The sequence below is a fragment of the Hyperolius riggenbachi genome, chromosome 7, assembly GCF_040937935.1.
Source record: "Hyperolius riggenbachi isolate aHypRig1 chromosome 7, aHypRig1.pri, whole genome shotgun sequence".
Taxonomy (NCBI): Eukaryota; Metazoa; Chordata; class Amphibia; order Anura; family Hyperoliidae; genus Hyperolius; species Hyperolius riggenbachi.
In genome coordinates this window covers 283872173-283897286 of record NC_090652.1, presented here as the reverse complement: position 1 = coordinate 283897286, position 25114 = coordinate 283872173, and the positions used below count along the sequence as shown (strand labels likewise).

Sequence of the window (25114 nt, the reverse complement as noted above, 5' to 3'; positions counted from 1 at the left end):
GGACCAGAAGGGCTCACTAGGGAATAGTGACATTACAAACTGTTCCCCTCCTCTGTTTACACCCGTCCTACTTTGGATGTCACAGATTTTGTTGTACCAAATAAATTGTTATGTATAGCATAGTTGAGGGGGCCTAATGTAAAATTTGCACTGGGATCCAAAGCAACTTAGCTACGCCACTGGCACTATATAAATACTAAATAATAATAATAATTATAATAGAAATGCCTTGTCTCTAGAGTCATCCATCAATCCGTACTAATTTTGTTTTCCTACGAAAGCATAAGTACTGTGAACTCACAAACTGGACACATAATAGTTTTAGTCTCTCTAAACAACAGTTTGTGGTAATTTCAAGTTACGGTACATTTTGCAGACACATAGCTCAGCGCTATGAGAACTACAGTAGGAACAAGTGCTTAGTATTATCCAACTGAGTGAGGATATCTATACTCACACTAGACCAGGGATGTGGAAATCCAGACCTCAAGGGAACCAAACCTCACACAATTTTTTAGGCCCAGCTCAAATGAATTGATAGGACTGAATCAAGCAAGGTGTGGTTCATAAAGCAGAACACTTCTCTCCATTACCCAATCCATCCAAAACACTAGTATGGATATGACCTTCAAGGATATGGCATTCAACCCTGCACTAGACAGTTATCCAGAATATCCTCAGATTAATAGTGCTCGTTATCAGTGTTGCTCTCCATGGCCTCGTGATCACGAGTATCCCATGATCATGAGCTGTTTTTCCTGATCATGGAGGTCAGATTCCAAATTTGTGTTGCTTCTCGATCACGGATTCAGTTCCGAATGCACCCGTGATCGTGGTGCAATTTGGTGATTGTAGCATGTATGGGGCCTTTGCTATTAACGTTAAAGTCATGCAATCATGGCTAAAATCGAGTCAAATTCGGGATTCCATATCAAATCCGGATCATGATCACGGCGTATCTGGATTTCGATACTGCCGTGGCCGGATTTATTCAAATTTGTGATTGGGGGTATCCCAGCAACACTGCTTGTAATGTGTGAATTACACCAAATTTGGCATAATTCTTTACAATTTCGTATTGTGAAATTGCGATTACGTTACCTACAGCATACTACGTTTGTGAATCGTAATTACGCCTGCATTGTGTAAAATTATTTGCAACTATTCGCCAGTGTAATGCACATGTGTGGCTATTATTGAAATATTCAATGCGAAACATGCGTTCGTATGCGTAAATAAAAATTGTGTTCATCAGCCAGTATACTGCACGGCACTTTAAATATTCAATGCAAAAAATCCATTTGTATGTGTAAAAATGGTCGCGTCTGAAATGACGCAAACTAAATTATGCGACATTCACAAATTAAGCCTATTTATGTAATTACATCTATTGAATTTGTGCGCACAACATTTTTCGTAAATTAGCTAACATGTACATAGAGTTAGCTATTACGTTTACATGTGAAATTCTTTACGCGGAATCCGCAAATTTTGCATTGCAATTACGATGTGTAATTGCCAATTACAATATGTAATTACGCATAGGCATCATTTCTGCCCACCACTACCTTAAAATATTCATTTTGGGTAAAGCAAGCGACACGTGACGCTTGGATTAGTGGAGCGCACACGCAGCACAAAGGAGACGGAGGTGTCTGCGTGCTTCTGAGCTTGTAACTATGCTCCGGCCAGAAGCAAAGAGGGAAGGACATACTGTGCACACTGGGCGCAGTATGTCCGAGGCAAAGGTCAACAAAGTCGCCGGGACACCAGCATGTATACAGCAAGAACAGCGGCAGACGGAGGGCACCAGGAGGAGCGGCCAGTATGTACTTTTTACCCCCTACACACTGCATCTACCATTTTTACCAGAGCCTTTCGGTTCTGGTATCCTTTAAAAGGTTGCCATGCATGGGATATTCTACTACCGCTTTTAACCAGCACCCAATAGTAAAATATACTGGTAGATAATATTACCAACATTCTACCAGCAACTTCATAAGGCACCAATGTTACTAGACGCCAGAGCCGGGATAAGGTCCTCCAGCACCGAAGGCTGAGACATCAAAGTGTGCCCCTACACTCCTCCCACTCCAGCCATCACACACTGATTGCTATTAGACTTAGGCTCAACACACACCATACAATCTTGATTGTTCAATCTCACCACTTTCATGTAGTATAAGAGGTTATCCAATCAATCATTCAAGGTATTTTCAATCTCTTGGCCCTTCTACTACATAGATTTGGTAAATCTGTACAACCAAGATTGTATGGTGTGTGTAGAGCATAAGAGGCACCCAGGGCCCCCAACCTACCCAACACTTTAATCTCTAGTCATCTGGCTTGCAATCACTGCCATGTATCCCCTTTTCTTATTTCTCTCTGCTTCAAACACAATAGAGAAATGATAGAGTGAGTTGTGCGGGGCTCCTACGCTGCGCCCTGAGGCTGGAGCCTCTCTTGCCTCTGCCCTGCTAGACACCCTTTTTCAGCGTATGCGGGCCGGCAGCAAAACCTTTGCAGAGATGAAAATAGGGTTTGTGTACTCCTAATGTATCATAATCAACAAGATAATATCTTCTGGTGGGTTTTTTGCCATGTTTTGTTATATTAAATATCATTACTGTATTTTGCTGACTGGCAGTGTTATGGCTGCAGAGTGTAACAGCCTTGCAATGTGATTTTAGAGATGTAACGGCCATGTAAAGACAATTAAGAGATCAACACTATCCCAAATGTCAACAAGAAGCGTTCCAACGCTGAACACCATGAATAATTTAAGAGACTGTATAGATAAAAGGGAACAGAAGAGATAATGAATACTATTCATTATGACGACATTACCCTTTCTATCAGAACTCTTTTATAGTGGACCTGAACTCTTGCACAGGAGAGAAGGAAAACACAGAGAAATCCATCCTGTGTGTGTTTATAGAGAACAGCACAATTCTTCCTTATCTGCAATTAATGAGCCAGTGTAATTTGAGCTGTTAGCTCTCTGCCGATTCTGCCAAGTTCTGAGCTAATATGTAAACACAGGAGGTTAACCCTTTCTGTGTTCCTAGGATACCAGGAAAAAAAACACATAGCAGCATCTTGGCAGGAGTTCTATAAGCTGAAACAAAGAAATGTTTATCTTTAATGGTTATTATTCTGTTGATTATCTCTTAGAGCAGAGAGGAAGTCCTGAGTTCAGGTCCATTTTAACTAGCCCTACATGAGCCGATCTTCGGCTAGATCATGTAATTGTAGATGTAGTCTGGTTATAAACAAACACCCAGTGTACTGAGGGGACAAAAACAACATTCCTATTTGTGTGCATTTATGCAATTCCATTTACTACCTCTCCACACAGTCTAGACTATTATTATGCATTTATCTCGCACTGACATTTTCTGCAGAGGACACTGAATAATTCATGTCACTAACTGTCCCTCAAAGTGGCTTACAATCGAATGTCTCAGACGTAGTCTAGGGCGGATTTAGGGAGAAGCCAATTAACCTATCTCTACGTTTTAGGACTTGGGAGGAAATCTATGCAAACATGGGAGAAATTCCAAACAATCTGGGTCCTGGCCGGGAATCAAACACGAGACTGAAGGTAACCACACGTCACACAATTTTGGTGGCCAACCGACCAATAGACAGATCTAGGGATGCTCATTTGGATTTTGCGGAACTGAAATTTCAAAAAACGGAACTCGGAGAACGGAAATCGAATTTCTGTGGAAATACTTCATTACTGCAATTTGGTAATTTTAGCCCAATCACAGAACTCTGAAGCAATGGACCAATCAGAGACTGCAGAAACAACTCGGAAGTATTTGGCCAATCAGAGAATGCAGAAACGACTCGGAAGTATTTGGCCAATTAGAGAATGCAAAAAAAAAAAAAAAAAAAAAAAAGACAAAAAAAAAACCACTACTCGGAAATCTGAAATCCGAACTCTGATTTCTGTACAAATACTGCATTACCACAACTGGGTAATTTTAGCCCAATCACAGAACTCGGAAGCATTGGGCCAATCAGAGAATGCAGAAACAACTCGGAAGTATTTGGCCAATCAGAGAATGCAATAAAATGACCAAAAAGACAATTACTCGGAAATCCGAACTTGGAAATCGGAAACCGATCACAAATCCGTGGAATCGGTAATTGGAATTGTCGGAAATTGGAATTTCTGCAGAATCAGAAATCGACATTTCCGACCATCCCTAAACAGATCACTCTCTGACTGGAGCGATCTCTGTTGGGTCACCATAAACCACATGTCGATTACCGAACAATTTCTGCATTAAATCTTTTGGCAAACGGCCGTGATCTTGTCTCACCACCCTCGGCTGTTGTCACCCCCCCTAATGTACATGCTCCGCACTGGTGACCCACCACCATCTGCTGCTGCCTCCGCACTCGCCAGCTCATTACGCTATAGTACCTGCAGAGGGAGAGTGCAAACACTCAGCACTGGACAACTAAACGGGTAAAGTTTGACTGTGTGGTGGTGGGGGTGGTGGTGGTGGTGGTGGTGGGGGGGGGTTGGGGGTATAGAATGTCTCAAGTACATTAGGGGGGGACAGAGCCTGAGGGTTTCTGGCATGTTCCTGATCATCACTCGCCGCACACCCAATCAAGCAGGTCAGCCCAATATTTTCCAGCATGTCCGATAGATCCTTGCAACAAATGTCAGCGATCGGTCATGCTTTTGGCAGCATCCATTCAATAATTATTGTTAAACTGGAACATAAAACATTCCATGCGATATGTGTTTATGCATTTCCATTGACCCTGAAAAAAGCTGGGGGCTCCAACCAAAGTTTCCTATGGGGCACCTAGATTTGTAGATATGTCTCGGGCCACTCATTCCTATGTAAGGTCTGTGCACACTGAAATATCTTTATAGTTTTGGCCATCTGATGCCTTGTACTACGGTTCAGCTGAGAAGGACGATCATTGTGAACGTCTCAGTGCAGCCCAGCTTTCTCTTGATCCGCCACCTCCGACACTGACTGTATTCATCAAACACAGATGAGCTACTGAAAGGGGATGAAAGCTGAACTGGAGACAAAGGATGAACAGCAGGGCAAAGACCACAAAGTTCACCAGATCCACACAGCAACCTTAAAGAGAATGCATAGTGGAGCTTTTCTTTGGTATATCTCTTTATTTACTGTGGTCAGCACTAAAAGGAAAAACGAAAAAAAACTTTCTTAAAATGAGAAGCATATGGATAGCAGTGAAAAAGCATCATCAGGTCAGCTCTCTTACACCATTATTATAGGGAATCTGACGTGAAAATGATATAATGAATTGCATGTGTAGTACGGCTAAGAAATATAATATTAGTAGCACAGACATGAGTCTTAATTATTTACAGTACAGGACGGAGTTAAGAAACGTCAATTGTTATCTATGCAAAAGAGCTGCTCTGAGCTCTCCATCTCCAACCAAACGGTCTGCTACAGAGCTATTTTCTGTAGCACTTATACATGAAAGAAACAGTGAAAACATCAGTTAAGATTTTACTCAGGGAAGTTCAAAAGGTTCAAAAAACCTCTGCTCGGTTTCATAGTTTAAAATAGAGAGAGAAGTTTGTAAACTACAAATATTAGAGACTGATGCACTGGTTTTTTCCCCCTTCAGTGCCCCTTTAAAGTCTGCCAATGCTCATCCTGCTTATTTGCCTTTGCAAGCAAGTATGCTATATGTTTATAGATTAACTATGGCGCACCTAAGGGGAAAATGCCTCATAATTCCACAACAGTGATTTTCCTTTATGATCTTGTCCCTCATGGACCCAAAGTTACCATATATAACATAAGCACAATAATCCTGCAGAGACCACAAAGGCTGTGAACTAGCAAAAAATACTGCACAATGCATACGGAGAGGCAACTGTTGCACATGAATGTTTGGGAACATGGTGTGGTGGGGCAAAACCAGCCATTGCTATAGCAGTAGTATTATTGTCTGGGGGCCGACCGCCAGACCCCCAATTACTTCTTCCTCCGGGTTGCTACGACTTGGAGGCGGAATAGTATTTAACGTCACTGGGAATTTGAGCGGCAGCAGGGTGAGCAGACATTCGGCTCACCCTGTGCCCAACTCACTGGCGGCATACCAGTACGTAGGCGGAGTAAGAACCCTTAAAGGGGAAGGCCTAGCAAAAAAAAAAGAATAATAGTAAAATCTGGAAAAAAAAGGTATTTCTATAATTATTATGGATTTATATAGCACTGGCATCTTCCCTGGTGCTGTACAACAGAATAAAAGGTATAGCAATACAATATAAACATTACAACGCATACATTTGAAAAAGTCGCAAGCTAATTTAGGCTCGATGTTATATAAAGATATTACTAGCAATATCGGTAAATAACTTAAGTGCAACGTTAAATAACAAAAACCTGTAAATAATTTAATTGTGGTATTAGATGATCGATACATTTACCGATAATAGTGAACCTAACCATAACCTAACCTCTCCCTACTCTCTCACAGAACCCTCCCCTGGTGGTGCCTAACCCTAAGACCTCCCCTGGTGGTGCCTAACCCTAAGTCCCCCCCGGGTAATGCTTAACCCTAAGACTCCCCCTGGTGGTGCCTAACCCTAATTACCCCCCTGGTGGTGCTTAACCCTAAGACCCCCCTGGTGGTGCCTAACCCTAAGACCCCCCTGGTGGTGCCTAACCCTAAGACCCCCCCTGGTGGTGCCTAACCCTAATTACCCCCCTGGTGGTGCTTACCCCTAAGACCCCCCTGGTGGTGCCTAACCCTAATTACCCCCCTGGTGGTGCTTACCCCTAAGACCCCCCTGGTGGTGCCTAACCCCAAGGCCCCCCTGGTGGTTCCTAACCCCAAGACCCCCTCCTGGTGGTGCCTAACCCCAAGACCCCCCCACGGTGGTGCCTAACCCCAAGACCCCCCCCGGTGGTGCCTAACCCCAAGACCCCCCGGTGGTGCCTAACCCCAAGACCCCCCAGGTGGTGCCTAACCATAAGACCCCCTCATCCCCACTAACAATAATACCATAAATTAAAATTTAAATGCAGCCGCCCGCTAAATAGTGTAACGGCTTTCTATATGACGACAAACAACAATTGCACCCATTTTTACCTGCAACTTTTTCAACTACTCCTATTACAACAGTTAACAATATAAGACAATGGTGGATTACAGATGATGTCATGAATAGACCAATTACAGTTTTTTGCATAGTGGTGGAAAGATATGCATGCACATAACACAGCATTGAGAGACAGAAGGAAAGACAGCACTGGCCAATGGGTCTTAACCACCCTGGCGTTCTGATTAAATCGCCAGGGTGGCTGCGGGAGGGTTTTTTTTAAATAAAAAAAGTTGGCTGCATGAAAGCCCACTAGAGGGCGCTCCGGAGGCATTCTTCCGATCGCCTCCGGCGCCCAGAATAAACAAGGCAGGCCGCAATGAGCGGCCTTCCTTGTTTTGCTTACATCGTCGCCATAGCGACGAGCGGAGTGACGTCATGGACGTCAGCCGACGTCCTGACGTCTGCCGCCTCCGATCCAGCCCTTAGCGCTGGCCGGAACTTTTTGTTCCGGCTACGCTGGGCTCAGGCGGCTGGGGGGACCCCCTTTCGCCGCTGCTCGCGGCGGATCGCCGCAGAGCGGCGGCGATCGGGCAGCACACGCGGCTGGCAAAGTGCCGGCTGCGTGTGCTGCTCTTTATTTCATGAAAATCGGCCCAGCAGGGCCTGAGCGGCAGCCTCCGGCGGTGATGGACGAGCTGAGCTCGTCCATACCGCCCAGCTGGTTAAGCTGCATACACACGGGTTACAACTGTCACTGCAACCACGTGGCACACGCGTGTTGCGGGCAGCGACAGGTCCCCCATGTGTACAACGCGCACGCCACGAACCGTCGCTAGTAAGCGCTGTCGCCCGGCTGTTGACTTGGTCAATCACCGGCAACAGCTGTCACCGCAACCTCGATGCAACTGTCACTAGTCCGCCGTGCGTATGCGGACTAGAGACAGCAACTCCATACACAATGTATGGAGCTTCCGGCGGGGGGAGGAACCTTCGTCGACAGCTTCCGCCCCGTCTCTGCCTTTGGGCAGAGACGTGTAGACTGTCGCACGGGCGGAGCTGTTGCACGTGCGTCCCCTGTGCGCTAGCGACCAGCCACAAAGGTCCCCAGTGTGTACGTAGCATTACAGTCTAAAGGCGCAAACACATGCCATACTTCCGTAAACGACGGGTCCGCCAGACCCTTCCACTGCGCGGATGTTCTGCCGACAGTAGCACAAGTGTATGCGCTGTCGGCAGACTGATAAGGCTGATTCTGAACGATCCGCTGAGCGGATTGGGGGACAGGAGAATAGGACAATCAACTTCATTGGGTGATCAAGTACTGATTGATTCAACCAAATGTCTGCCTATTGCCATTGAACAAGCAGAATGTAACAATCAATTCTCTGATCCGATAACCCTAGAATCTAATAATTGATCGAACATGGAAAATCTAAAAAAATGTATGTACGCCCATGCTGCCTATGGTTGTTCAGGGTCTATGGCTGAAAGTATTACAGGCAGAGGATCAGCAGGGCGGGAACAGTAAATTCGGGCGCCTGAGGCAAGTGGACAAATCGGGCGCCGCCATTCACTCCCATAATAAATATCGTTTAATGGGCGCCCGACAGGAAAAAAGGGCGCCGGAGAAAAATAACGTTTTATAAGCGGCGCCCGGAGACTTTTACTGTTTTATAACTGCTTCTCATGATTACACATTATTTTATGATTTATAATTTTTTAAACATTATTTTTAAACGAAAAACAGTACAATCTTTTTTAAAACATTATTTTTAAACGAAAAACAGCACAATATTTTTTCCACACGTTATTAATGCTTATCACAGGGGGGTCTTAGGTTTAGGCACCACCAGGGGGGTCTTAGGTTTAGGCATCAACAGGGGGGTCTTAGGTTTAGGCACCAACAGGGGAGTCTTAGGTTTAGGCACCACCAGGGGAGTCTTAGGTTTAGGCACCACCAGGGGAGTCTTAGGTTTAGGCACCACCAGGGGAGTCTTAGGTTTAGGCACCACCAGGGGAGTCTTAGGTTTAGGCACCATCAGGGGAGTCTTAGGTTTAGGCACCACCAGGGGGGTCTTAGGTTTAGGCACCAACACGGGGGTCTAGGGGTTAGGGGTAGGTACAGGGAGGGTTACTTACTATTTTTTTTTAAACGTTATTATACGTTTCACTTTTTAAACGGAAGATTCACGTTTTCACAATTGCCAATTTCATGCACATTATTTAATGATTTATAACTTTATAAAACATTATTTTTAAACGAAATATAGTACATTATATTTTTAAACGTTATCCATGTTTATCGTTTAAAACCCGGCGCCCTTTTTTCCCAGCGCCCCTTTTTAACGTACGCCAGCAGGGCTGCCAGGCAACTGGTATTGCTTAAAAGGAAATAAATATGACAGCCTCCTTATCCCTCTCATTTCAGTTGTCCTTTAATGCTTAGTGTGGCTGGCTGTTCAGCAACAGGAAAAATTAATCTCAGACTTTTCTTTCTGCCAATGTCTGATGCCCTTGCAGATCACACAACACATAATGTAGCACATTTGCAGGGCCGGATTTCTGGAACGGCAACAGAGGCCAGGGCCTTGGGCAGCTGCAGCCCAAGTGGGCACCTGAACATGAATGGGGGGGTTGAAAATGCAGAGCAACTCATGAAAAAAAGGAAACTGATGCCCATGGGAGCTGTTAAAGAAAGAGAGGAGGGGATGCTCATGGAATGGGGGGATGCACCTAAAAAGGGGAGCCACAATATACTTGGCCTAGGGGTACAAAATGGTGAATCCGGTCTTATCTGTACGACACAGTGTACGGCCAAGCTTAAAGGGCACTGTATGGCTTGTCAGATGTACTTGTTGGAATAGATCCACATAGAAGACTCAGTGCCGGGCCGAGGCAGAGGCGAGAGAGGCTCCACCCTCAGGGCGCAGTGTAGGAGGGGGCACACCACTCACTTAGCTATCAATCCCTTATTGTGAAGCAGAGAGAAATAAGAAAATGGGATACATAGCAGTGACTGCAAGCCAGATAACTAGAGATTAAGGTGTTAGGGGGGGTTGGGGGCCCTGAGGTGTCTCTTATGGTGGCCATACATGGTACAATTTTTCTTTTTTTTCGATTAGATAATTTAGTTTGATTATTCCGTTAGACCGAATATAAAGATTTTTCCAGCATGTCCGATCTGATTTTTCTCAAAAAAAAAACGGGATAATGATTCGAATTTCTTGATCGAAATTTGTTTTTTTTTTTAACTTTCATTCGATTTGATCATTTAGATCGAAAAAACGGGACAATCAAACATTTTTATTGTACCGTGTATGGCCGCCATTAGTCTAATAGAAATCAGTGTGTGACGGCCGGGGTGGGAGGGATGGAGGGGCGCACTTTGGTGTCTCAGCCTTGGGTCCCGGAGGACCTTGTCCCGACTCTGTTCAGACCGTTAGGTGTAGCTGGACCTCTCTCTCTATCCATCCATCCATCTCTTTGCTCCATCTCCCTCTCTATCTTTGCTGCAGCTGCATGGACGCCTCTGAGCAGCCCTGGCACAATATCCTGAACATATACGCAAGCATTAATCACAATAAAGCGGAATGAGAACATCAGTGTTCCACTGTCTGGTGTGTTTGCAATAACCCTACAACCAGAGCAATGCATCACCGCATCAGCCAGCCAATTCCCCTGTCTCGTGCTGCAATGAATCCTATGTCAACATTCCTCCTCACTTGGCCAAACCTGATCGCTTCCTGAGCTCCAGAGGAGACATTCTTCCCCTCCCAGAAGATTGAAAAATAGAAGGTTTTTTTTTTTTCTTCTTTTTTATTGAAAGCAACTGTGCTTGGGCTTGTGGTTCCTGAAGGTCTGTGTCTTTGGCCATCACATCAGGACACATTCTCATACATTCTAAAACATAAAGTGGACCTGAACTCAGAACTTCCTCTCCGCTCTAAAACACAAGCAACAGCATAATAACCTTCAAAGAAAAATATTTCTTAGTTACAGCTGATACAAATCCTGCAAAGTGTCTACTTCCTGCTTTTATGGGGCTGGAACCCACTAAAGAGATTTTCTGAGCGATTCAAACCGCTAGCGATTTCCCTAAATGCTCAGCTAATGTTAATGGATGGGCCAAATTCCACTGGAGCGATTGCGATTACCAAATCTCTAAACGCAGGACATGCAGCATTTTTAGCGTTAGCGTTTCTGCAATGTAAAATATATAAACGCTGGCGTAATTGAGGAAAGGTGGGGGGAAAGGCTGCGCATCCCTAAACACATGTTGTAATTGAATGGTTAATCGCACAGACATAAAACGCCTCTGCCAGACTGAAAAATGCACGCCCTGCATCCAAGACAAGTGCTAACATTTATTAAACTAGGAGGAACTTTAGCTTCCAATATGGTTTGCATGCAAAGTATATTATACTAGACACTTGCGCCACGGTGAGGCAAACCTCCGGGCAACTGACCTAACCTAAATTTAAGACCTTGGGAGCAGCTAAGCAAAAAAATGTGTAACTTACATTTGGTTGAACAGCGAGGAGAACGCCAGCGCATACCACTAAGGCTGCATCTGAAATAATTGCTCGTCAATACCTACACAGAGCGATTTTGCTAGCGTTTTTACATTACTGCTCACTGTAAAAAAATTAAAATCAATTGAAAGGACCAATCGGAATTAAAAACGCTAATCGCTACACAACTGCTGGCAAAAACCTTACACTTTTTAAAATCGCTTACAAAACGCTCATACAAAACACTAGCTATTGGCGATAGCGTTTTGTAGTGGGTTCCAGCCCTTAGTATGAACAAGCACTAACAGAGGGTTTTTTGGTCTCGTTTAGCCCTTTATACCTTCCTAGTGGTTCTGGATCAGCATGAGCTACCTGGGTATTCCTTAGTACTGGTCCAGACCCTACCCTATAGAGGCATATTAATGCACACCATGTACTGATGATGACAAAAAAGACCTAAACAGGTTGTAGGCAGAGATGGATTAGGATGTAATGGGGCCCTAGGCAAGGTAGTAGATATGGGGCCCCTTGTGGTCCTCTTGCTAAGCTGAAGTGGCGAGAGGTCAAAGAAGGTGGCAGGTGGTCTCCTCGTCACCCACTAGGCCCCAAGCACCTACCTTGGTTGCCTGGTGGATAATCCTGTTCTGCACTAGAGGAATGCACTGATCAGCCAAAGCAAATAAACAGCCTGTCCCCCTTGTTCCACCAGAACAGATCTGGCCCATAGAGGCAAAAACTTCTCAAGGATTTGTAGGTGTTCTGTGGTATCTGCAGGGCTGTTTTTAGGCAGAGGTGACCCAGGCAGATGGCTAGGGCGATACCTGCAGAGGGGGCATCACAGAGCTATTCCTAGCGCTTTGTGGATACATACATAGGATAACAAAGGAGGCCTGAGTAGCATAACAATGATACGACAAGTGCTATTGAGGAGCTAATTGAGCTGTAATTTTTTTCAGATTTGATCTGTATCGATTGGTGCAACTCTACTGGATTTCCAGGACTGTATTCCCTGTATAGAGCCAGGCTATACATAAATAGTATAAGGTTTTTATAAAGTGATGACACACCTCTCATAACCATTATAAAAGGGGTGAGTCAGGTGGGTTCAGTGAGTTTAGTCCTGGGAGGTGCATCTGGCCTAGTAGTAATTCGTGTATTCTTTATAGACCTTATCTCTCTGTAAGGGCTGGAACCCACTAGAGCGATTTTTTTGAGCGTTTAGGGAGCGTGAAAAAAAAAAATCGCAAGCGATTTCCCTAAACGCTCTGCCAATGTAAATGGATGGTGCAAATTCCACAGAAGTGATTGCGATTAGCAAAATAGCAAACGCAGGACACAGGGCATTTTGTTAGCCTTTGCGCTTCAATGTATATAATCGCTGGCGTAATTGCTCATCAAAACTTACACGGAGCGATTTTGCTAGCGTTTTAAAGTTACTGCACACTGTAACAAAATTAATAATAATTGAAAGGACCAATCAGACTTTAAATCGCTAATCGCTACACAACCGCTGGCAAATGGTTTACACTTTCTCAAATCGATCCCTAAAACGCTCATGAAATGGCTTACAAATTGCTCATACAAAACGCTAGCGATTGCGATTAGCGATAGCGTTTTGTAGTGGGTTCTAGGCCTCAAGCTTGCTCCTTCTGCAGCACCATAATGCAATTCTGATGTGGGACAGCTGAACTAATCATCCCAGATTATCTTACCTGTCAGTCTGATGTCCGTAAGCCTCCTCCCCCCCCCCCCCGGCCACCACCACACCCCCAAGGCCACCACCACACACAACATTTTTTTTTCCTTTCTTTTGTTTGACCAATTGCTTTGTCCTTAGGCAATGCAGATGTGTACATCTAAAAAGGGAGCTGCCGGAATTTGGGTGCTGGAGATAGCAGCTAGTAAAATATTAATAAGATTAGAAAAGACAGAACATTTATATCATGCTTTTCTCCTGGAGGACTCAAAGTGCCAGAGCTGCAGACACTAGGGGGCGCTCTATAAGCAGTAGCAATGTTAGGGATTCTTGCCTAAGGTCTCCTACTGAATAGGTGCTGGCTTACTGAACAGGCAAAGCCAAGATTCAAACCCTGCTCTCCTGTGCCCGAGGCAGAGCCCTTAACCAGTACATTATCAAACCACCAATCCATCGCCAAACCTAACCCCAACACTAACCTACCCCCCCCCAATGCAATCTCCGCTGATGTCAGCGCCACCTTCACTGCTAAATACTCCCTTCTCCACTGCTATTTATGAGCCGCCTTATCCTGATATTTATAAAGTGCCTGCTGCAACCAAATTACCCTTGGGGCTTAGGGGCGTCATGGGCCCCCCCAACCAAAACGTTGATGGACCCCCCAATGTTTACGCTCTTTTACTTGCCTACCTCTTGTGACAATCACAGCTGAGGTCCCATCTTGCAAGGGCATAAACCAAGTGTGGACATCGTCATTTTCCCACTCATAATAAGTGTAGCCACAAAAACGCCCGATCTGAAGGATGGACCCCTTTATAAGAGGGAGTAAAGTAGCAGTCGGGGCCCTCTAACAGCTTCAGGGCCCCCTAGCGGTGGCCAGGGCCAGCTCTAGTAACAATGGGGCCCTTGGGGAAAATTAACTTGGGGGGGGGGGAAACAGACACCCCTCCAACCACAAAGCGGCAGTAGAGACCCTTTGTTGCAGCCAAATTTCCCCCGAAAATTCTGCAGGGGCCCCGGGGAGCAACAGTTAAGTTGGGGGGGGGGGGAAATCTTGGGGGCCCCTAAAGGCTCTAGAACCCTGGGGGAGGTGACGGATCTAGGGGAGGGCAAGCGGGTATCTTGCCCCAGGCGCAGTTTGTTGAATTCTTAAAAAGGAGGAAAAATGAATGGCAGTTTAGGCGCCAAAACCTGACCTTTAGGCGCCAAAACCTGACCTTGCCCCAGGCGCAAATTGGTCTTGATCCGTCCCTGCCCTGGGGCAATTTTTCCCTTTGCCTCTATGGTAGCGCCATCCCTGGCGGTGGCTGCTCTCCTGTATTTTTCGCACCCTGCCCTGGGTCTAGCTATAGCCGCAATTAAAGGGAATGTCCAAGCAAAATAAAAAAATGAGTTTCACTTACCTGGGGCTTCTACCAGCCCCATGCAGCCATCTTGTGCCCTTGTAGTCACTCACTGCTGCTCCAGTCCCCCGCTGGCAGCTTGCCGACCTTGGAGGTCGGCGGGACGCATTGCGTACATTTTTACGCATTCCCGCTAATGCAGGAACATTAACACATACATTTTTACGCATTACTGTTTTAATGCGTAAAAATGTACGCATTGAACCAGTAATGCGTAAAAATGTATGTGTTAATGTACCTGCACTAGCCGGAATGCGTAAAAATGTACGCAATGCGCCCCGCCGACCTCTGAGGTCGGCAAGCTGCCAGCGGGGGACTGGAGCAGCAGTGAGTGACTACGAGGGCACAGGATGGCTGCATGGGGCTGGTAGAAGCCCCAGGTAAGTGAAACTCATTTTTTTTATTTTGCTTGGACATTCCCTTTAACCTTTACCATAGTGCTGCTGGCACCCAATGCAGACAGCCCATTGCTTCTCCTCTCCTTGTTTCTCTATAGGACAAAACATGTCTTCGGGCAAGGCAGATAAGCAGGCCCTGTCACAGATGCAGGCTGGATGCAGGGAGGTAGATGTATACATTTGGCATTGATGGGATGCATGTCAGCTGAAATGATCTCTCACCTTGACTTACAAAAGCCATATTACTTTGTGCTGCATCACTACAGGCCACTACAGGCTGCATCACTGCACTACCAGCATGTCAGAAAAACAAATCTGCTCTAAAACATTTCTAAAGGTTATCTGAGCTTATGTAGTAATATATGATCATTTTAATGGGATTTTTAAACCAGCAGCTGAATGGAACCACAAGTAATGTAAGCAAACATTACAGCATAATTCAGCAATGAATCATTCTCTTAATGATCATTATTTTCACACACCAATACAGCAAGGCTGTGTCTCTCCCTGCTGGGAGACCCCTAGTGGTAAGAAATGAGATCGCACGCAGGTATAGGGCTGCAAGATTTATGGACAGACAATATATATTGATGAGGCAGATAAACAAGAAAGATAACCTAATTATATTTTCCACTTACACATGCATTGTTGCCCTGCCTGATGGTAGAAACATAGTATATAAAATAGAGAGTGCCGTGAAGATAGCCCATGCTTCACAAGACAAAAACAAACCATTAATATTTATTTCACTGTCCTGCAGAAATCAACGTAACGGAACAGCCCATCTCATAAAAAACACAAGCTCTCTCTGTAAAAGGAGGCTTAAAGTGGACCGGTCATGTGAGAAATAAGCAATTTTTAAAGTGTATCCGAGGCGACTTGACATGATGAGATAAACGTGTATGTACAGTGCAAAACATTAATAACCAGGCTGCTTTACTTATTTTGTTTTGCATTTTTATTTAGGCATGGAAGTGACAGCTTCTGTCTTGTTGGTACATTATTGGGAATATAGTAAACATCACTGATCAGCTAATTACAAACATAAAAGTCTTCCTGGCCGAATACGACTGAGAACAGAGGGAGATTAAATGGGTAAATAGATGAACTATTGACCTTTTACTAACTCTGGGACATTTAATAGGCTGGCACTGAGCAGAGGCAACAAAAAACATTCAATCTAGTTTGTAAATGTTTAAATATAAAATAAAGCCATGGGATAGCTAAAAAAGTCATTTTTAGGAGTAGGAGCATAAATACAATCTCATCAATTTATTTCCAGCTTAGGTTTAAGTCACGTTAAGCCTCCTGAATAAGCAGCAATAGGACAGCATTGCTATTTGCCATTGTTGGCATTTTTTCTTTTAGCATCACATTATATCCAGAAACAGATCTCTCTCTTTCTTGTAGCAGTCACAGGAATACAGCTCTACAATCCACTTTGAGCAACAGCTCTTGTCTCAATAACTGTCTTTGCTCCTCATCACCTGTGTCTGATAAACACTCACATTTAAAAGGGAAATGCAGTTATTTCAGATTTGCTACGAATCCTTGCATTACACAGAGCTCAACTGATTACCTGAAGCGTGATAACTTTTTAGGTGCATATATATACATCCATCCCACATGGTTTCTACGGGGCAGCCTGTGCTGCCAGTCAGTAGATTAGTGCAGGTGGTGAAAATGATAATGGTTGTTTCTCTGTGCAGATAAATCACCTATGCGTTAATATGGACGTTCAAGGGCAGTCCTTACTCCACATAGAGCACTGTTCCTATGGATGCAAATCAATGCTATTTGAGCTTGTCAGCACATTGAATATGAAAAATCATTTTTAATAATGTCAAGTAACCACCAGCATGAAATTATTTTTGGAACACTAATATTATGGCAATTTAATAATAAATTAACATTTCCCTTTAAGTTATGGACAGGGCTTTACACATATTGCACCAGAATAGGAGAATGCTCAGAAGACTCCCAGTTTCAGTGTAGCTTAGTTGTGCTGAATTCTGGTGGAATTGTGAAATGGTAGTTTCGTCCAATACACCAATGCCACAATTAGGATTACAGCCAAGCACCTAGAGCAGGCATGGGCAAACTTGGCCCTCCAGCTGTTGAGGAACTACAAGCCCCACAATGCATTGAAGGAGTCTGACAGCCACAGTCATGACTCATAATGGCAAATGCATTGTGGGATTTGTAGTTCCTTAACAGCTGGAGGGCCAAGTTTGCCCATGCCTTACCTAGAGTCGCAGGACGCCAGCACTGACATCATCCATAGTTCTTCTCTCATCTCTCAAAAGTGGTATCCTTTACACATATCTCCTTTCCAATAATACTCAGCACAGGTTTACCATAAAGCCAGTACACAGACAGAAATTGCACTTACTTAAAGGACAACTGAAGTGAGAGCGACATGGAGGCTGACATTTATTTACTTTTAAATAATACTGGTTGCCTGGCAGTCCTGCTGATCTCTTTGGCCGCAGTACTGTGACTCACACACACCGGAAACAAGCCTGCAGCAAATGCAGTCAACATCTAGTTTGCCTGCTTGTTCAGCAACTATGGCTAAAAGAATCCGAGGCAAATGATCAGCAGGACAGCCGGGCAATATGCATTCTCGAAAAGATATAAACATGTCTGCCTCTATATCCCTCTCAGTTCGGCTGTGCTTTAAATAAAATGCTCTTACCTGCAGACTGTAAGCTCATATGGCCAAGTCCTTCTCTCCGATCATGTCTTGATATTACATTATTAGCTGACTGATCCTTACTGTGAACTTAGCACAAGACATGCTGTGCAGTTTGATCCATAATGCACTTTTCTGCTCACACATTCTCTTTTTGAATTATTTTTACAGTACCATGAAAGATGTTGGCACTATAGAAATGAACAACAATAAACTATGTCCACCCATTATGCGTAAATTTTCAGTTATGGTGTTAAATAGCACTGAAACGTGATTGGGCACCACAAGATACACACGACATCTCAAAACCACTGAATCCACCAGCATCTTACAATATAAGGGCTAGTGTACACGGAACTTTGCAACTGGGTTTCTCTAAAGTGATCCTGAAGGTAAACTGAGCTAAAAGGTCCAAGTACACTTTGGGAAAACTGAGCAATTCACTTCAAATTGCAACTGAGCTGAACTGAAAAAAAAAATGTAAAAAAAACAAACAAACAGCTGAACTGAAGTCAAAGGTCCGTGGACACTACTCCTTATTGTCCCAGTTCTATTACCAAACTATCATCAATAACCTCCATGTGATCAATATAGAAAAAGCTCACATATTATCAATATATCGGAATAGAGCCTTTTCCCTTGAGTCAGCGTAAGAAGAAAAAAAAAAGAAAGTCTTTCTATCCTTTTAAACTTCAATCTCCAGCTTCTCAGTCTGGCCTCTTGACATTCATTCACAATAAAATCTCTTTAAGAAAAGTTACTCAGATTTTCAGCAATGTGTATTTTATCTCCTTTGTCACGTTCACACACAGCTCTTCTTGTCTGTCAGTCAATGGACTCGCATCTCTTATCTGTGCCACCAGCAATGATACATAGCAGTAGATTAGATGAGAGGGGAGAGCGAGATAGCAGAGAATGGTAGAGTCTACAGAAACAAACATGGCACAATGGGTACAGCTGGGGCAGCGCTAGAATACGAGTATCCTGCTGATTCTCAGTGTGCCTCTCAGAGCTCTATCCACCAAACTGGAGCATCTAAATCATAACAAAATCCATGAAAAATAAGCCATATCTCAGAGATCTGTATATTCCATTTATAAATCCGGCAACACACACATTGTTGAACTAAAACACATACAGAAACAAAACCACAGTGCAAAGGGCTGGAGGAGAGGCATTGGGTTGCATGCATCGTGTTTATTTTGAGCTTTCCCGAGAAAGTTCAGTTAGGCTAACTTAAGTGCGGATTTTTGCTTCGATGAAAAGATGGTAAAGTGATTCTGCTGCCTCTGAGTTCTTGGGCATGCCATACTTATTCATAAAACACATCTCTCATTGCCATGGAACCACAAAGTTAGGGCTTTAAATTTAGGCTGTCAAAACATCTTTAAATATAAATAGTCTGGGATTATGTTATATGATATCAGAGAGAAAGCGAAGATATAAGAGATGATGAGAGAATGTGAGAGAGATAGATGGCACATTGATAGATATTCTATGGTTTAATAGTCAAGAGTTTTAAAGAGAGAGAGAGAGAGAGAGAGAGAGAGAAGAGGGGCAGAGAAGTCAGATGTGATACTCAACGGTTTAATAGTTTAGGGTTATTCATCGAGAGATGGAGATAAAGAGATACAAAGTCACAGACAGAGACGGGGAGATGGAGTAGATGAAGAGAGGTACACAGAGGTAGAGAGAGAGGTAGAGAGAGAAGTCAGATGATAGATACCCTATGATTTAATAACCAAGGGAGAGGGAGGGAGAGAGAAAGAGAGAAGTTAGATGTTGTGATACTCTATGGTTTAATAGCCAAAGGTTCTTAATCGAGAGATGGAGTAGATAAAGAGAGATACAAATAGAGAGAGGGGCCAGGTTGTAGATACTAAGGTCTAGTACTTAAGGGCTCTCAATCATGAAGTATCTTGGGATTTCCAATTGGACTGCAAGTACATTTGTGAGGGAACCCACCACAGTGTTTATAGAATAATTCTATAAAATCTACACTGGTAGGCTTCCACATTCAGCCTGTGGAACAGGTGGGTGGTCCATGCTTCTCAACCTTATGTTTTAAGCCAAGATCTGACTACAAGACCTTATTGACCAAGCCTGACCCGGTTTTGACAATACCACCCATGATAGAACCTAGCTTTATTCCCACCAGTGTTCACTGTCACAGTTGAAACATGGAGATGTCTGCTATATTTGAATACATTTCAATTGACATTCCGTTCACAAACTAATTGCCATGCAAAGATCACAGCCCCTGAATGAAAACGCCAACAGTGAAGAGCATATTTTTCAAAGTGCCATATGACTCCAAGGAACTCATTAATCTTGGGCCAAGCAGCGTTCGAGATGTAAAATAGACTCATTCCAGTTTACCTTTCAATTATACTCATTTATGTGAAGGAGGCACACCTGAGTCCACGGCAACACGTACTATTGTTTTAGTTTCTATAACGTCCCAAACCCAGTGAGCGTTAATCATCTGATGAACTTAGGCAGGGAAAACTTTGTGCAGAGACTGGGAATGGATGGCACTCTGGGATCATTTGTAAGCAGGCTGTACGGGGAGGAATATATTTAGAGAAGGCTTTATTTAGCCAGCAAGCTAAACAAGAAGATATTAACTAATTTGGCGAACTGCAGATGGGAAACTTAGAGACTCTCCTGCAAGTCATTTGTAGAAATCACCTTGGTAACCCCGTCTTGCTCTGACAAATGCTTCAATATTAGTTGGAGCAGGAATGCGCCTGGACCCTTTCGTGACATGAACATAACAACGTCTTCTTTAGAACCCCAAATACCATATGGTGCAAGCGAATAAAGAGCTAGGTGCCCGTAAGATTCTTAATGAGAGATGAGAGATAATGATGAGGATGCTACCAGGAGGCTCTCTCTGAATTTTGGACAAACTCCTTTTTAAAACAAGGCCACAAGCATCTTTTTCACAATGGATGATGGTATGTCTGGGTATGCAATCTCCTATTATGTTGCCAGTCACCGTAGTTACATACACACACACAGCAATGCTGAATATTGCATCTTTGTCAAATCAGCACAATAATGCAATTAAGACTTCATGGGAGACAGCAAGTTCCTTAAGGACAGCACATGCCATTCATGTGTGTAGAGCCACTTGCACATTCATTATAGACACATACACTGTGGCGTCTGCCCAGGAAGGGGGGAGGGGGGGGAGTAGAGTGTCATAACCAATAGCAACCAACCACAAATTCTAGAATTCTGTTAGCAACCCTGCGCTGCTCTCCCATTGGCTGATTGGGGGAAGAGAGGAACTGTAGCACCTCAAAATGATTTAAGCCTTCAAATCAAAGAGCAAAACAGTTAACACAGGCACATAATACAACACAAAGACTTCAAGAAAAAAAAAGAATGAATTCAGCAAATCTATTTTTACACACTGCAAAGTCATTTTCAATTTTCTTTTTTTTTCCTCCGGATAACCAAACCCTAGAGGGATTTTCCAAGTCGAAATAATGCATATCGATGGACAAGTTAAGGAATTGGTTACAGAGGCTGTACTGTCAAATATTATCTCCCGTATGTTTTACCATAAGGTGCAGCATATGCCACTGAATGCATTAGGCATGCATGCATTCCTATATTACATATCATTTAAGCTTGGTTTAATTATTTCTATTTCCGTAGGGGAAAAAACAAAAAAAACAAAAAGACACCCTGAGTCAGAGTCGTAACCCATTTCCAGCAGCTCAAGTCTTATAGAGCCCCCATTCACCAGAATAAACTTGGAAAAAAAACATCGGATTACAGATCTCAGAGGGAAAATATGTTGTACGAGTAATTTTTTTTCCTTTTTTTGAAACGCTTGCAGTCTCCTGTCTCGAAGGTGGCAAAAGTTCCAAACTAACACAGTGATTACAGTCCCACAGCTGCCAGTTCTGTTGACAGCTATTGATTAACAATATATATATATATATAAAGCGATATATAGTGGAAACCACAGGGGCACATAAAAAATAAAGATGCTTTTTCATCTCCCATCCATTTCTGGGTGCCGAGTAGGGGGCAGATGTTCAGAGGTGACAAGTTTATAAACCATCGTTAATCAGCATCGTACGGCTAACTACTATCAAGCATTCTTTTTTTTTTTGGTCCATGATCTGCTGTGGAAACCTTTTTTTCCTGGGCACTTGCTACCATCTACATGTGAAACCTGTGATAGCACTACAGTGCAGCTTAGGTAGACAGAAGAAAGAAGGATCAATTCAAACCCATCTCAGCCTCCGGTTTCAAAACCCTGGCATTCCCAGCACCGATGAACCAGCAGATGGACCGTGAAACATTAGCCATTCATCCCAAAAACAGCCTTCATCAAGATCCACCGGAAGCCAAATTGCCAGGATCCCTAACAGCTGGACATCTCTGCAGCATCCAAAAAAACCCACAAAACCTCTTTAGACACGCTTACTTTTCTCATCGTCTCATCATCACAAAAACACAGCAGGAGCATCAAAAACCAGTCTTCTAGCAATCGGTGGCAGCCCTTCGGTCCTCCTAGAGAAGACAAGTTTGCAAGTTGTGTCAAGAGATAAAGGACTTCTTACCTGCGTCAGCTCCCAAGCTCAGCACCTTGACCATAGACAATAATCCCGATAGTGTCACCAAGGCTAGGAAGAACTCAGACATTGTTGCAGGCAGGGTTGAATCTGCTGACGGACTGCCCGGCTGCACACACACACCACACTTCCTCAGCAAGCCTGGAGTCTAGTGTAATTTACAAAATGTCAATGGAAATTCTTCTGCTAAAAGGAAGCCAGCCTGCCCTTTTTTTCCTTCTTCTTCCCCCCCCCCTCGCCTGCTTCCAGCAGGACTTGTAGGTGTGTATGTGTGTGCGAGCAGCTTGTGTGTCTTGACTCCTCAATGCAGAATTCACGTCTGATGTTACATCACACAAGAGGGGCAGAGAGAGAGGGAGAGAGGAAGAGGAGAGATGCCAGTAGGATTGGATCTACTGATTAATCACACAGTCTAACACATACACCCCAATCCCTGCCCATAAATCACCTCTATTACTGAGTAAGAGCCATTTAACACAACAAGGGGGGATGCATTTCAACACTGCATCCAGCAATCATTTCCTCTTTATTTTCCTCCTTTCGGCTACTTTGCATCCTTCCCTGATGCAGCAGAAGCATCTTCTGTAGCTGGTCAATCCATGATTGCATTGGTTCAATCTCCTTTTCCCTTTTTTCTTCCTTCTTTCTCTGTCTGATGTTATTTCAGCAAAGCAGTCATTTGTTCAGTCTTTTGCATTTGCACCAAATCCTTTCCAGTGTTGATAATTAGCTACATGGAACACCGGAGAAGGGAAAGGAGAGGGGGGGCTTGCTGGCTGGCTGTCACCGCTGTGTTTGGTGGGCTTAGGGTGGAGAGGGGATTATTATGCTTCCAGGGAGGGCATCAGAGCAACATAATGGATGATTCAGCATTAAACAGTGAATAAGTCTCATCCACAAAGAGTGACTCATGGACCAGCGCTGGGGTTCTCGAGTACAGCAGGATCCTCGTCCAACGCAGATGATGCCCCCTTATGTCAGCGGAGCAGAAAGCAGGCAGGAGGTTTGTAGGAGAGAATGCTTTAGTGAGCTGACGGGGTTAACTGCCGTAGCAGGTGGATAAGCCAGTACATGCTGCTGTAAAGCTGGCTAGCAAGGGGTTAAAACCACTTAAAGGGGAAGTATATATATATATTTTTTTAAATAGATTTCAAAGTAGCCCATTAACCTCACAGCAGTTTGCTAGTGTTTTTATTTGCTACCTTTCTATACAATGTATATTGTTATTTATGTATGTATGCGGTGTCGCTCTAGTCGGCGACCCTATACAGAGCGCCATATAGAAAATAGCGGGTGACAATTACATGCAGCGTTCAAGGCTCGTGCTGTTTGAATCTGTTAACTGTAGTAGCAGGTGAATAAGCCAGCACATGCTGCTGTAAATCTGGCTAACAAGGGGTTAAAATCACTTAAAGAGAACCTGAACTGAAAAAAAAAATAAAGTACAAATCACCATACACAGGTCATACTTACCTCCTGTGTAGTCTTCTCCTCAATCTCTTTCTCCTCTCCTGCATCTCATTTGTCCACTGTGATCAATGGAATTCTCCGTCCTCTATTGTAAAAATGGCCATTACCCCATAACAGCTTCCTGGTCAGCACACTGTTAAACTGTAATCTCACCCACTTGAGCCAATAGGGAAACATGGACATTACCTTGCACATTCAGTTGTAACTGACAGCTGCTGATATATAACTGACAGCAACTGGTATATTTCAGTTCTGACAAAATCTTGTCAGAACTGGAAGGGATCACTGTAAGAAGAAAATGGTGAGCTTCTGAGAGGAACTGACGGTGAGGTTAGTATGTAATATTCATTTGCAGCTACGTCATGTGTTGTTCATTTTAAAGAATTTTACTCGCTTCAGGTTCCCTTTAAAGGGGAAGTAGTATCTTTGCCAAAAAAAAAATAATTATATATATATATATATATATATATATATATATATATACACACACATGCATCATATATACTGTATATACACATATTTTATATATATATATATATATATATATATATATATATATATATATACACATATTTTATATATATATATATATATATATATATATATATATATATATATATATATATATATATATATATATATATATATATATATATATATATATATATATATGTATATATACAAAAATACATATACACATACACATATACACATACACATGCACATATATACTGTATATACACATATTTTATACATATACACACACACACATTTGAATATAGCCAAGTAACCTCACAGTACTTGGTTAGCGTTTTATAAGCTTATTTTCTGTTAAATGTATATATTTATTTATGTATTCTGTGTCGTTCAAGTCTAGTGCTGCCGAAGCAGGAGGAAAATCCAATACATACTGCTGTAAAGCTGGCTAGCAAGGGGTTAAATCACTTAAAGGGGAAGTATAATCTTTGATTTATTTTTTTTTTATATTTGAATGTAGCCAAGTAACCTCCCAGCAGTTGGTAAGTGTTTTATAAGCTTCCTTTCTATAAAATGTATACATTTATGTATGCGGTGTCGTCATAGTCGGCGGACCTATTCAGAGCACCATATAGAAAATAACGGGTAACAATTACATGCAGCGTTCAAGGTTAGTACCATTTGAACATGTAATAATAGAAGAACTATATATAAATGCATACAATACTGTGTAATAAATGCCTATATAGATAAGAAAAGGTTCAATACGAGCATCCGGCAAAACAAGAGCATGCTGG

General features: G+C 43.2%; 1 protein-coding gene across 6 annotated transcripts in view; it reads right to left on the bottom strand.

Annotated features, from left to right (window-relative positions):
- The window catches only part of LRP1B (LDL receptor related protein 1B), a 2031260-nt gene extending 2008667 nt beyond the window's left edge, over positions 1-22593 (bottom strand). For all 6 annotated transcript variants that reach the window (XM_068245873.1, XM_068245875.1, XM_068245874.1 and 3 more), the window contains exon 1: positions 22359-22593. In XM_068245873.1, the coding sequence (XP_068101974.1) occupies positions 22359-22440 (82 nt within the window). In that variant the 5' untranslated portion in view covers positions 22441-22593. The remainder of the gene's footprint in view (positions 1-22358) is intronic.
- Positions 22594-25114: the final 2521 nt, after the last annotated feature.